This window comes from Lissotriton vulgaris, chromosome 7 (genome assembly GCF_964263255.1).
Source record: "Lissotriton vulgaris chromosome 7, aLisVul1.2, whole genome shotgun sequence".
In the NCBI taxonomy this organism is placed as follows: Eukaryota; Metazoa; Chordata; class Amphibia; order Caudata; family Salamandridae; genus Lissotriton; species Lissotriton vulgaris.
In genome coordinates, this window is record NC_141695.1 from 788,599,597 (window position 1) to 788,613,908 (window position 14,312).

At 43.8% G+C, this 14,312-nt stretch overlaps 1 protein-coding gene across 1 annotated transcript in view; it reads left to right on the forward strand.

Annotated features, from left to right (window-relative positions):
* NPTX1 (neuronal pentraxin 1) overlaps positions 1 to 11,587 on the forward strand; it is a 75,041-nt gene extending 63,454 nt beyond the window's left edge. The window contains exon 5 of the mRNA XM_086931042.1: positions 8,882 to 11,587. Coding sequence (XP_086787168.1) covers positions 8,882 to 9,103 — 222 coding nt within the window. The 3' untranslated portion in view covers positions 9,104 to 11,587. The remainder of the gene's footprint in view (positions 1 to 8,881) is intronic.
* The last annotated feature ends 2,725 nt before the right edge of the window (positions 11,588 to 14,312 follow it).

Sequence of the window (14,312 nt, forward strand, 5' to 3'; positions counted from 1 at the left end):
GTTGTCCAATTGAGAAAACGAGTAATTAGACTGCCACAACATTGGATTGTACTTAGAACAAGGACATTTGTCAATGGTTTGGCAGTATGTAATAGGATGCATGAACAGAGCCTTTGTATATTGAATACTTGATACGGAGCTGACGTTGCAGCAGTAATGATGGATTCCGAACTGTGCTAGCACTAAAAAGAGCACCAAGATTTCTTCACAGGGGGCAAATGTCAGAGGGAAGCAGTGTCTGCAGCTGGGGATGGAAGATATCAGATTTCTGCCTTTGAAGAGTTCAGCATGAGGGTTCTTGAAGCCATACAATGAGGAATAACTGGTGTAATATGGAACACTTAACTAGAGGAGTTTTGAGAAAGATGTGGAACAGGAAAATATTTGGGTGTCATCGAAGCAGAGATGATGCGAGAAACCAAAGGAGGAGAAGATTTCACTAAGAAGAAGTTGAACTATCTAAGGGCAGAGCCAAATCTGTCTAGGAAAGTAAGGACGGAAAGTAGAGTAGCATGATCAAACATATCAAACGCAGCGGGCACGCAAGGAATAAAGAAGATTAGATTGTGCTGGGCAGTTGTTTTGATGTTGATTATGTGTGTGGACGAGAGCTGTCTTAGTAGATAGGATTATGCGGAATCCTGATTGTTGGGGACCAAGGAGCTCATCCTAAATGTGCTTGATTGTTTCATTGATTGTTCACTGGGCTAATTAACCAGAAATCGCAAGCGCTTGCACGGTGTTGGAATCTTGATTACTAAAGGTTTCCTTAAAAGGCGAGCTCAGAATATGGACCTTATTTGCATACATTTGTTTACTCATCAAAATCTTAAAATGTTATTTCTGAGGTGCCTCCTTGTTCGTATCTCAATAATCTTCGGCTGAAGTGCAGATGACATATATTTTGGGACCCACAGAACTGTATGTAATAAATGGTCCTGCATAACTTCCCTTCAGTCAACCTTGTTCCCACCATAAATGTTGCTTCCAAGTAGAAGCATACTACTAAACTAACCAAAATGTATTTTAAGTAGTACAAGATAGCCCATGATTTTTTGAAGCAAAAGCAGATTAAACCCATACTCTTGCTTGATGCGAGTTTCTGACCCTTGTCATATGGTGTGCCCATTTACAATTCTTTCATCACATGAGAGCCAAAATACATGTGGATGTTCGCTGATTTTAATTCCTGCCACTTTAAATATCAGCCATAACCACACCTACCTTTCCCAAAGCACACTACTCATATATTCTCTAAGTGGAACTCATGATGTTGTGTCTTGAAATACTCATTAGCCTGTGATAATATGCGCTGTCACCCATCAACTGTCAGATCTAGTTTGCATACAGCAAAGAATGATAGCAGCTCCCATTGAGCTCTACAGGCTAAATAGCCCTGTAGGTGTCAGCCTGGTCTTCAGACACTCCTTCCTAACCGCTCATTCACCTGGATTGTCTGTCTAATGCCTCCCTGCCTTGTGCACCTACTGCTACGTTACCAGAACAGACCACTTGGATCAGATCCCAGTACAAGGGAAAGTGCCAGCCTGGTTTTATTGAACTCAAGCCCTGGAGGAGTCAGTTGTGTCAATGGCTTAGTAAGGTCTACAAAAAGTTGCAGAAAGCTATTTAAACTCTTATTTGAGCATACTTAATGTAAAGACTCTTACACACCAGAGAGTGGTATGTCCACTAAGCCAATCTAGTCAAGCTGTCTGGTGGACTATTGCAATCTTACACTCATTTGGAGAGACGTGAATGCACCACTTTTTCGTAAAGTTTTTCTGCCACATCCAATATGGGTATTGTCCAATACGGGCATCCAATATGGCATGCTCGGGCGAAATGCTTCAATCATCCTGCTTCAATACACGTGTTTTGTATTTTAGTAACTCTACTCCCATTTCTTTGGGTACCATCAAAGAAGAGTATTTGAGAATAATTCTGAATATTTGCCATCTCTTGCTGCTGAATTACCAATTTTAATTGATTTGCAGCAGCCCAGACAAAAATATTCTTGTATCTCTCTGTTAGCGCTTACTGTGTCTTCAGAGCGAGGCAGTGCAGCTTTGCAATCATTGGCCCACTGATGAGGTTAATTGATGGGTCATCAGTAATTGAACATTGTCCTGAAGCTATAGTCACAGTTTAGTTGATGTGTAAATAGGGATTTTAGAATCAGACCTGTGTTGATGTCTGACAATGTGTGAATAGGTATTCTAGAACCATAAGCACGAGTCCCTTCCGCGATGTACTGATACGGGTTCTACAGCCAAGAATTTGTATCCTTACGGAGACTAAATAGAGAGTGTGGAATGAGAATTTGTTTCCCTTTGGTGGGTGAGTGTGTATTCTAGGATCAGAATCTTTCGTTTTTCGATGTGGAAATAGGATTTAGGACTCATGATCTTGAGTCCATTCCACGATGCATTCTGCTGTCAGACAGGAGTGTGGATTCCACAACCAGAAGTTTTAGCTCCTTTCAAAAGTGAGACATTATGAAATCAGAATGATGTGTTCATTTGATCATTTGTTAATAGGGATTCTAGACTAACAGTCACAAGTCCCTTCAAATAATAAATATGGATACCATAATGCATATCTTATGACGAATTGATGATTGTGGGGGAGTCTAAAGATGGAAATGCTTGCATAAGGATTACATATTACAAATTGTATCATTTTGATAATGTATGTAAAAAGGGATTTGGGGGTCTAGATTTTTGTAGCATTTTGATGTGTGAACATGAATTGTAAAATCAAAATTGTGTTCCCCTTTAAATGGTACATGATTCTGAATTTTATATTTTAGACTTAGCTTTGGGTGTTTCATTTAAGATGTTTCCATACAAAATTCTAGAATCACAATTGTGTGCCCCTTAGTAGGTGTGTGAATAGGGATTCTGGAATCAGAATCATACATCTTAAATGCTAATGTTTATAGGGTTAAGCAGTATCATTTGTCCTTTTGATAAATGGGATTCTACAAAATGATTCGTCTGCAGTCGTTGGCCATGCATAGTTCGGATTCATTATTACTGACACGATTAAAGAACTTGCTGATAAATCAGCCTGCCTGTATGACTTCCATTAATAATCATTTTGCCCATCAGATGAGATGTCCCTGTGATATGTATTGGCCCTGTTGGACCTTGTTGTCCTAGATCCCCCCCCTATTAGGTCGAGCCTAGGCAGTGCTTGCGCTGTCTCTTCGAGGCATGCTGTATACACTCTGTGGGCTTACAGTCCATCCATTGCCTTTTAATTCGCCCCTTTGATTTTTGTTTACAAAATGCTTGCTTGCTAGTAATTAATCCTTCTTCTTTGTCCCACCTTTTCATGTTTTGTTTCCTCCCATTGAGCACCTACCAATGACGTGTATCCTTACTCCTGTCCCATTATAGAATCTGTCCTATGAACTACATTTTTATTTTTCTAACAGCGCTCTGAGATCTGTTTCTGTAAACAGGGCTGCAATTCTTGTTCTTGTTTTGTCACATTTGCAGCAGCCCTTTCAGCATGGCCCAGTTGGAGCCTTCTTTCCTCCAGCACGCTCACTCGGTACAAAATGCATCCAATTTACTCACAGCTCCGACCTTGCACCACCCCACTTTCCCCCTGCTAAACGCATGTACAGTTTGCTGCTGCGTCACCCGTAGTTGTCACAGTAAGGTCAGTCAAGCCACATGGGGTAGGTATGTGGGGGGTTGGAGGGGGATCCGTGGCATTCTCTAGAGCTGCAGTGGCTCGAGCAACTGGAACACCCTTGCGCACACACCGGGGGAAGAGCTGGGAGCCCAAGGTCCGGCGGCGTGGCCCACAGCAATGACATCAAGACCAATGCCCTGAAAGCCCTAGCAGCTAGAAATCTGTGCATGCTTCTTACTGTGCCCACTGCCGCTCACACCCCATCTTTAGCGGCCTCCCTGCCATCATTGTGGTTCTCCAGACTGTCCTTCTCGGCTAAGCCATCCTGTCAGCACACTTCCACTTGACTCCTCTTCCTATTTCCTCCTCAGCCACCGCCATACTTCAAGACAGCCCCGCTGCAGTGCGCCCCAAAGTGACTGACATAAACGGCCTTAAGCGTCGCCTTCATGGGCATCGCCAAGGCAGCTCTGGGTTTTTATCTTGCCATCTCAAAGAGGAGTTTTGTGGTCTGACCAGCCCGCCTCAGAGGTGCCAACCTAGAGGAATAGAGAGTATCTCTAATGTGGAGGCAAAGCCCAAGACTCTGCTGTTTCTTTGTGGGCCTTTCACCAGCAAGCGGCTCATTCGGTACACTTCAAGGCTGTTTATCACACACAAGGTCATCTAATGAGGCTTTTTCACACTTGCACATTGCACTAATCACAGAAGACCCCGCTTGTGAGGAAGCATGTCCTCATTGAACCTCCAGTGGGAGCCCGAACCCCATGGGAGACTAATCGTTTGTACCATGGCAATTACCTATGTGTGTTTACCAGCGCTGTTTTTCCATTTTTAGGGTCGAACCTATGAGAGCATATGCTAACGCAAGCGTCTCGCTTGTGACACACTGCTGTTAACAAAAAAGCTTTTAGAACCCCCCCTCCCCCCGTTGCTTACCTTGTGTTGGCTTGCATGGCATTATTCTATACAGCCTTGTTTTGAGCACTTCACAAGAGATTGTGTGTTTTTCAGCTGTCTGACTTGTGTACTTGTCTTCCTCTGCTGCGCTCGTATTGCTCTGCTTTATGTTCTGCTCACCCTTGTGTGCTTCGCTCCTTGACCCCCTGCTGTATGCTGGCCTGTGGGCTCCCCTCCAGTCCACGTTGCTCTATCTTGTCTGTTTGCTTCCCTCTCTGTGCCCCCTGTGCTGCTTCTCCCCATGTGTCCCGTGTTGCTTCTTCCCACCCTCCATGTGGCTTCCATGCCCTCCATGAGTCTGCCCTCCGTGTTGTTCCTCCACCTGCATACATCTGCTCCCTCCTTCCACCTGCATACTTACCCTCCCCTTCTGCTACTTTTTTTTATTTACCAATCCAACTCAGATCTGTAAACAAAAAGAAAACAAATCACTTGTCTTCGTTTAGTGGTTGTGTATACTTTTTTTTCATTGCCCCATAGAACAAAAAAATCAAATGCTTGGGTTCAGGTACTGCGCTCTTCAAATAACCTAACTTGTATTTTATGTAATGGTATATATTGTCGCTCCATCTTTAATAGGAATTTCGGTTTGCCTCTTGGTTCACTATTAATATTGTCATCGGGGCTGAGGCAGATTTGCTTCTCAGTTGATGTTTGAAAACTCACTTTTAATATATACTTCTCATATACGCCGATGTACTAAGGTAAAACACTTCTGCAGGCTCAAAGAACTGCACCGAGCACAGCCCTTGAGAGCAGGAGCTACTCAGGGCCGGACTGAGAATCAAAACCGGCCCTCGCAAAGTGCTTGGCCGGCACCCTAGGGGTGCGACAGAGCTCTTTGTAGGCCGGATTTCGGCCGATTTTGTTACAGGGCGGCTTTTGCACCTTTGCTATGCTATGCTGCAAAAACGGCCCTGTAACAAAAACGGCTCCCTGGAGCCAAAACCGGCCCCCACCCTTGCGGAGGCACCGCGGGATTCCCCGGTGCCCGCAACGGCCAGTCCGGGCCTGGAGCTACTGCGATGTTTGTTGCATGATTGACATGAGGAATATTTTTAGTGCTCAGAGCGTGCATGGGTAACAGGTAGATTCATCAAGCCGAAATCGGCTCGCAAAGGGCGAGATTCTGAGAATCTGGCCCTTTGAGAGCGCTATTTTTGCATTTGGGATTCATCATCCCAAATGCAAAAATCGCAATTCTAGAAATTACTAAATTGCGATTAATTGCATTTAAGGAATCTCAATTTGAGATTCCTTAAATGCAATTCATGAACCAATTTAAAATTGCGAATTCGCAATCTGCGGCCGCTATTTACCGCGAAGTCTAACTACGTAGTAAATAGCAAAAACTTAGAAAAATGCACTTTAGTGCATTTTTCTAAGTTGTATGTTACACACACACATGTCCTTAGGACATGTGTTTGCGCAACACCAGTGTACATTACCATTTCAGGGGTGCTACAGGGTGTCCTTTGGACACCCTGGCACCCTTGAAATTGCTTCCTTATTTACGATTCGCTAATTGCAAATCGCAAATAAGGAATGCCTCCCCATTCATCCATAGGAATGAATGGGAAAGCCATTCCTTATTTGCGATTTGCAATTAGCGATTCGCAAATAAGGAAGCAGTAGAAATCGCATAAAATATTGCGATTTCTACATGCATCCCGTTTTGCGAGTCTTTAATAGCGAATTCGCTATTAAGGACTCGCAAAACATGACCATGATGAATCTGGGGGTTAGACCCATGGCAAACCCATGGCTCGACTCATCCTGTTGATTCGTTGGCTCGCACATTTTTTCCTGCGCCTTCGCAACCCTCGAGCACAGGTGCCGTCTCTTGCCCAATGAGTTGCGGCCGATGATGGTCTATGCATCTGGTTGCAGCTGCTTCTGCTTTTGGTGTCAGGAGACATGCAAAGAAACTCTACATGTACATATTCTTTGCTTAATCAAAAGCCGGCAATTGGTTCAGGTGTTGAAATTCTACAAATGCCCAGACATGCTACTTCAATAGAATGTTCTGTAAAGACCTCTGTATTCTTTTTAACATTGCCCTTCTTTCGTTTTGTATCTTAATTGTCAGTTAGGGATCTCAAAGGCAGATATTTAGCACAGTTTAAAGTGCTTCCTTCTTATATATACGCTTTAAAGTATGTAGTGAAAAAAAGCATTGGCAAAGCTAATAGGTCTCTCCTACTAGTGAGCTAATAGTTTTGTCAATGTTTTCAGGGCTGAATGTAAAATAAAACGCTTTTTTTTCATTCAGCCATGCTTCAGAGCATCCATGCCGCTATATAAGATGGCTAAAAACATTGACAAAGCCAATAGGTCTCCTGTAGACCAGACCTATTTGCTTTGCCAATGCTTGTTTACATTTTGTAAGGACATACATGTTGCTACTCTCTTGTCCTGAGGAGTACCCTGATGAAATTACTTCCTAGTAACCGTCAACTAATCGTTCTTAATCATGTTTGCATTTTGTGCTGAGTTCTATGTAATGGGGTAACCCGAAATACCACTGGATCCGGGTATCAAACAGTACGTAACAAGAGATGTCACAGTGGAAGACAATTAAAAAAAAGTGTGAAAATTAATCATTCAAAAAATATCATAATGGATACAAACAAATTGTAATTTAATTAAACCACATGATTATTAATGACAGCATGATTGTCTGTGCATTTAGTTAAAAATGGTGCTCAGAGAAGGGAAATAGAGGGCTCTGGAAAGAATCTGTGCTAGTGAGGGTTAAATGAAAGGGAAGGCATTGTGCAATATATACACCTATCCAGCCTAATAATGGCAAATCAATACAGCAGACATAGCAAATAGTAGTCACAGATAATGAATCTCTGTCGACTAAGCTTACAAAGTGATATAAGACTTGACGTTTCGACCCCTATGTACAATCAAGGTAACTTAATCCTTATCGTGGGGGTCTTCATCAGGACCAAAAGGAGGGTGAAGAAAGAGCACCGATTGGGCAAAGCAAGAAAAGTCAGGCCGCAGGTAAAGAAGAAGGTGGATCAACAGGCTCCTAGAGATATTAAGTTCAATCTCGCACAGAAATGGAAAAGCAACGGGCTCCAGGGCCTCAGAGAGAGGTGTGTTAGGACCTCCACACATTCGATTGAGGTAGGTCAGTAACCTCCTAATTTAAGGAATCCGATGTATCAGGATGATTAGGCATAGACGGAGTGAATAAGTCTGCTCTTCGCTTCCGGCCATTCCTTAAAATCAGGAGGTTACTGACCAACCTCAATCGAATGTGTGGAGGTCCTAACACACTTCTCTCTGCTGCATGGGGCCCTGGAGCCCGTCACTTTTCCATTTCTGTGCAAGATTAAACTTCATATCTCTAAGAGAATGTTGGCCCACCTTCTTCTTTATCTGTGGCCTGATTTTTCTTGCTGCTCCCAATCAGTGCTCTTCCTTGCACTTCGCTGTCATTTGTAGCATCTATTCTTTAATAGGAATTGTCACTGCTTTATATACATTTATTGTGTCAGCATGGCCTTTATGTCACATAGCCCTGCTATAGTATCAAATATTATCTGTAAGTTATTCCTTCTAGAACTGTTTTTCTTAATATGTCTTTAATTGCCCTGGTTCCATGGGAAATAAGACCAGGTGGTGAACTCTGCTCCATTCGCAGAGTTTTTCACACTCTGCACTTCGCGGAGCATGTGGAGTTCTGAAAAACTCTGCTCCGCATAGCAAAGAAGAGTTTTTTTCCCGCTTGCGCTCCCCGACTTCAAGTTTGTGAGTGCACACAAGAAAAAGCCACCTGCCAGTGAGATTTCTGACGCAGTTGGTCGGATTTCTCAATGCAGGCGACCGCTCATGTTGAGAAACCTGTTTGCATTGATGAGCGGCAGAAAAGAAGCAGAGCCCTCTTGCTCTGCGCATGGTGCCATTCGTGTTGCTTTTCTAGTGCAGGACAAACATCCGGTGCTGAAAATCAACACGAACAGGCTTGACCAGGCCCACTCCGCCTCTTGCGGAACTTCGCGTAGTGTGGCAGAGTTTTTGGGTCACTTCAAGGAGTTCCGCATAGCAGAACTCGTCAAACTCTCCCAGCTTTAATGGCAACACAGGGTGCCCCCTAATTTGTTTTTATATAGGAAGGCAATAGGTCTGACTCAGGTCACAAAACACACAATATGACCAGTAGCCTGTTAATTATAATCCTGGCTCTAAAAATTGGTAAAGAATAAAATAATAAAAGAAATATCACAAAGTTCCCTTTTGTTGTGTTCCCCTGCAGGATACCCTCGGAGGCGGGTTTGACGCCACTCAGGCCTTCGTTGGGGAACTCTCTCATTTCAACATCTGGGACCGGAAGTTGGTGCCCTCTGAAGTCTACAACCTGGCGACCTGCAGCACCAAGGCCCCCGCCAGCAACGTTATCACATGGTCCGAGTCCAACATCGACATCTATGGCGGGGCCACAAAGTGGACCTTCGAGGCCTGCCGCCAGATCAACTGAGGCGTGTTCGGGCCATTCGGCGGGGCATGGCCCCAGCCACCTCTAGCCATTCGCCGTTTTAGCCTCTTTCCTCTCCTCCCCTGGGGGACTAGGTAAGGGCAGGTGCGTTTTCATTTCTAGCAACAACAAAAAAACTATCACCAACCAATCACCGTTATCATTAATCAGAAATCAATAACTGTGTCGAACAAGCACACCATAGGCCAGGCTGAGCTTGCATGGAGGTTCGTTGGAGGGCGTGGCTTGATTCGCACCCTCCTGAGCAGTGTTTAAGACCCTCGGCACCTGCGACGTGGACAGAACTCGCATTCCCGAGCATGGTTGCCGCTCTTTGATCAGACAGTACCGGGACTTCTCTGCTGAACTTTGATACTTTAACTGGACAGTACTGGAACCTCTTAACAGGGCTGCAGAAGTTTTAAAGGGACAATACCAGCGCTTTTTCAGCAAAACAGACATGCAAATTCGACAGTAATGGCACATCTCTGCAGTTTTGCGGTAGTTATTGTGGCTACGTACAATCACTACTGTGCAGATGGGGGCACAACTTTTTGTTGCAGCACTAGCTATTTTTAAAAGCCTTGTCATTCTTTTCTGAAACTATGGCACGCCGCGGCAGAACTTAACGGGACAGTACTGGCGTTTCTCAGCAAGACTGTGTTCCTTTCATTAGCACAGAACTTGTAGGACGAAGACACGGGTGATCGGAGAGTAAAGGCACTCTTGCGCAGAACCGACACCAACCAATACAATAGTCAGCGTATGCCCTACTTTTAGGAGGACGGTGTGGGCGCTACTCTGCAGGACATCGGAGGTTAACGGAACAGGACCAGTGTTGCGTGACTTTAATGGGACAATACCGACAATTTCGTCCAAATGTTTGTCTGTCCATGCAAGCACTGCTCCGGAGAGTGCCTCGACAGCCGGCCTGGCATGATAGGGCGCTACAAATTCTTGTTTTTTTAGAATCATAGATTTTGCCGTTACCAACTAAGCTACGAGCCGTAGTGCCTCGGCATACACCCCGCAGGCGCTTGCGTCATCAGCCCCACCCCTTCAATATATCACTAGCTGACTAACAACATCTGTTCTCAAAAATAAATGTGTTTTGTGCTGTTCGCCAGAGGTGCCCTCTCTGTGGGGGTTTAGTTTAGTTTAGTTTTTGTTCTCAGCACGAATCCCCGATTCCCCAGCTCGCCACAGGAATGGCCGACACTCCCATACCATCACATTGTTTTGAAAGCTAAACGCATGGCAAACGTCACGAGAGATAGCAGACTTTTTTATACAAAGTGGCTGTTGTGCTTTCGGCCCATTCTTTTCCTCTAAAATATCTATTTTTTACGAGACGCAAAATATTTAAAAGTGTGAACAAAAGCCATGGCTGGCGCGTTTTTGAGTGGACTTGTTGAGTGAAATATGAGACACGTGATTTTTACTCTAGCATATAAAATGAGGCTTTTTTACTCGACTTGAAACAAGGCATACACACACAAACTAAGCACATACCTTCTGGTACTCTCCCTATTGGCCAGTTGGCCTCAGAGCACAGCGCATGCGCAAGACCAACATTTACGCGTGACGAGTGATGTAGGTTGAAATAGCGATTCTCATATTAACATGACTAGAGAATCTGGATTTCATTAAAGACACGGAGGCTGACATTATGCATTATTCCTTTAATGCAGTCCAAGTAGCCACTTACATCACAATATTAAAACGTTCCAGAATAGGACAATAGCAACACATGAAAGGCATGACGAGTGATGTAGGTTGAAATCTCATGAATTAACAAAACGGTAAACACACTTTGCTCTAGATCTTTTCCTTCTATGCTGTTTTTTTAACAATGAGATGTAAAGTGCACCTAGATTTTGAGTCTGGTCCACATATTTTGAAGACCAGACCTTCTGTACAGGTCGCGCGCTTATTCAGATACAAGCATGAATGCGTCATCACCAGGCCACGAGGCGCCCGCTTGCTTGCATGTGGCGCAACACAAGCTCTTGCGGTTCAGTAATTAGCTCTCCTCGTATCATGGAGAACGGCTTTTTTATTGGGCAGCTCGACTGGCCGTGTGCATCCCGACATTTCTCACTCAGCAACACAACTTGACTAAAGAACCCCAGGCTAAACAACTTTATATGTCTCCAGTTCAAACATTTCTGGCTCCTAGACCTAGTAAATTTAACCTTTTGTTCCCTAAATGTCTGCATCTATCCACTCTTGGACACAAGAACAAAGTAAGATGTCACAACAGACATGATGGTTTGTGAACCCGCCTCTCCTAGGGTGCCACCAGAGCCGGACTGGCTACTGGGCGTTTTGGCATGTTGCCGAACTGGTGGCTGATTTCACTGCGGTTGGGGCTGATTTAGTTGATGGAGACCTGGGTATGCTTCGAAATCAACAAAGCAAAACAATTTTTTTCAGCACACGCAGGTCCCCATTAACGAAATTAGCCCCCAGCTCGGCAGCATGCCAAAACGCCCTGTAGTCTGTCCGGCTCTAGGTGCCACGCAGGCCGCCTCCTGCCTTGCTTTTAGGCGAGTTGTGACACAGTGGCACGCTGACTGAACTTCTTCTTGCTCTAAATAACAAAAAAGCAGTGAAAAAGAGATATCAGCAGTGAGTATCTGATCTGCTTCTTTCCAAGGACACTCCTCAGGCTGTGACACCGCATGCACGGCTTCTGTTTGGGCTGCTGCTTCTACATGACTCTAAGCAAGCGTAGGTACTGCAACTACTGCTTTCCCATGATGCTCAGTGAGCTGTGAGCAGCCAGCACAGTTCTCTATGGCATTGAAGGAGGATTTGTGCAAGATGTTCTAATGACAACGTATTGCAGCCTCAAGAAGACCATGAGCACCACCATTAACAGCATTATAGGCCCGGGGCAATACACAACCCCTCACAGGAATAAATATGTTTAACAGAAAATTAGTGTTAAATTCTGATCTACATTGGGCCCTTATGATCGTGGGGCCCCCGGGCAACTGCCCAGCGTGCCCACTTGTTAAAACGGCACTGATCACCACAGAGGGTGAAAGGAACCTCAGGGTCGTAGTTTCCTTCTCGTTCTTTGAAAACTCCATCTTGAAATGGCTACTGTTTTCTTCAGGTTACCAAAGCAATGTTAAAAAAACTAAAACATTTTAAAAACTAACCAGGATTTTCAAGAAATTGAGGCTGAGCCAGGGAGAATACATTTCAAGCTCAGCAAAATTGTATTTATGATTTCCTCTCATTTTTGATGTAAATCTCCCTGTGCCTTACTGGGAAGTGTTTCTTGACGTCGACTGAGTGGAACAACCCCCAAGGCATGTCAAGAAAGGAATCTCCTGTACTTCTAGTTTAATTGCAATTTGGTGCATTTCTGCACGGCCATGTTTTATCACCACACACTAGATCGCCACCACGTCTTGGTGACTCAGAATAGTAAACCATGAGCTTTTCTTGGAACCTGAAATATTTTTTGAGTCAGAATATGGCCTGTTCTTGCATCCCTTCAGCCCAACCCCTCTTCCAGCCTCCAATGACTGAACATGCCTCGCTCTAAAGCCATGCTATTTTATACTGAAAGCTATTTTCAACTACCTACTTTCCTTCGTGTGTGTGCTGCCTGCCACTCCCAGTGCATTTTAAACACTACTTACACGCCGCCGGCTAGGTTGGTCGACGTCACACCTTTCAAAGCTTTCCAACTTTTGATAACACTGCGTGTGAACTCTTACTGTAAAGATACGTTTATAACTGGTATATTTTGTATGAAAAATAATAACTTTAAAAAAGTAGAAATACATTTAAAACAACTATTATTCCCAGTCACAAAAAACTCTAAACAATCTGCAAAAATTAGAATATAAAAAGCACTTATTTTCAAAAGAAAGAGACTTTGTATATTTTTATTTACTTGCTTTGCAGCCTCCAGGCGTGTTTATGGCACAAAGTGTGGGAGGGGGGCTGGATACAGGATGACTGCCAAGAACGATTTTTGGGGAGGGGCTAAACCATGGTAACAGTAACCCTCTGTCCAGCCAGACCAGTGAGACAAGGAATGCTGTTTCGGGTGATATTCTCATGAGAGTAAGTTGTCTGGAAATGCCTGTTTCATGTTATGGCCAAAACAGGAAGTGAGGGCTCTGTATTAACTATAGTCCCAGATGTAGACAGGTAAAGCATCTAATTACAAATATTTGATTGGATCCAAACGATGGAGCAGTGAAATGTATTTTAGCATTTAGCAGCATATTTTAAGCCATGCAAGTGGGTTGGGCAATTTCCTGATTAATTCAATGCCTCACCGAAGGCAGTAAGACACTGAAGCACAATTTGCAAAGAGAAAAAAAATAAAACATGTTTTGAAAAGGGTATGTAACTATTACAAATGAGCATTGTGTGTGTCCAGAACTTACCTTCCCCAAATCATACATTCTGTGTAGATTAGAGGGGGAAACATTGCACAAGTTGAACATTGTATCCGCTCCCACAGGATTCTAAGCAAGCTGGGACACTTGGGGCATGGGCAGTTTTGAAACTTTATTTTACACGTTTGGTTGCCAACATTAGCAAGGTACCTATCCACACTAAAACAACGAGCGGAGAAGGTACATGTGGCTGTTATGTTGTAGCTTGTTTGCACCATGCTGTTAACAAATGTGCCATGGACTGGCTGATCGAGAAGGAAACTGAGCTTTACAGACCTGGGAAAGATGGGAGGGCTGGGGTAGAGTGAATTGTATGTCAGACGTGATTTACTTTTAGTCGAAGCATGAGCTTTCCCAACCTGCTATTCTGAGATGCCATGCACACGAGCTTAAGGATACAAGCATTCTTACACCACAGAAAATTGAATATGGATTACATATGTTAAGAACAGAAAAAGCAAGGTTACTTCTGCACACACATAAATGGTTTGTAAGTTTTATGACCCCCTTAAAAACAATACCTCCATGTTTCCTTTTATGTCCTCTATGCCAACATGTAGTGATACTCATGAGTTGTAAATATTGTACAGGCAGAGCTAAAGAATGCCAGTACATGCATTGTCGTTCTTGTTCAACAAACCTGTACACCTTTTCAGTTCACCTCAATGTCACAACATTCTTTGGCTTTTGGCTAGGTTGTACGTTGTATGTCACAGGTCAACAGCTCTCACCGCTGTATTTGTGGTTCATTTTCTACGGATTTTACTGCATTTGATTTTCTT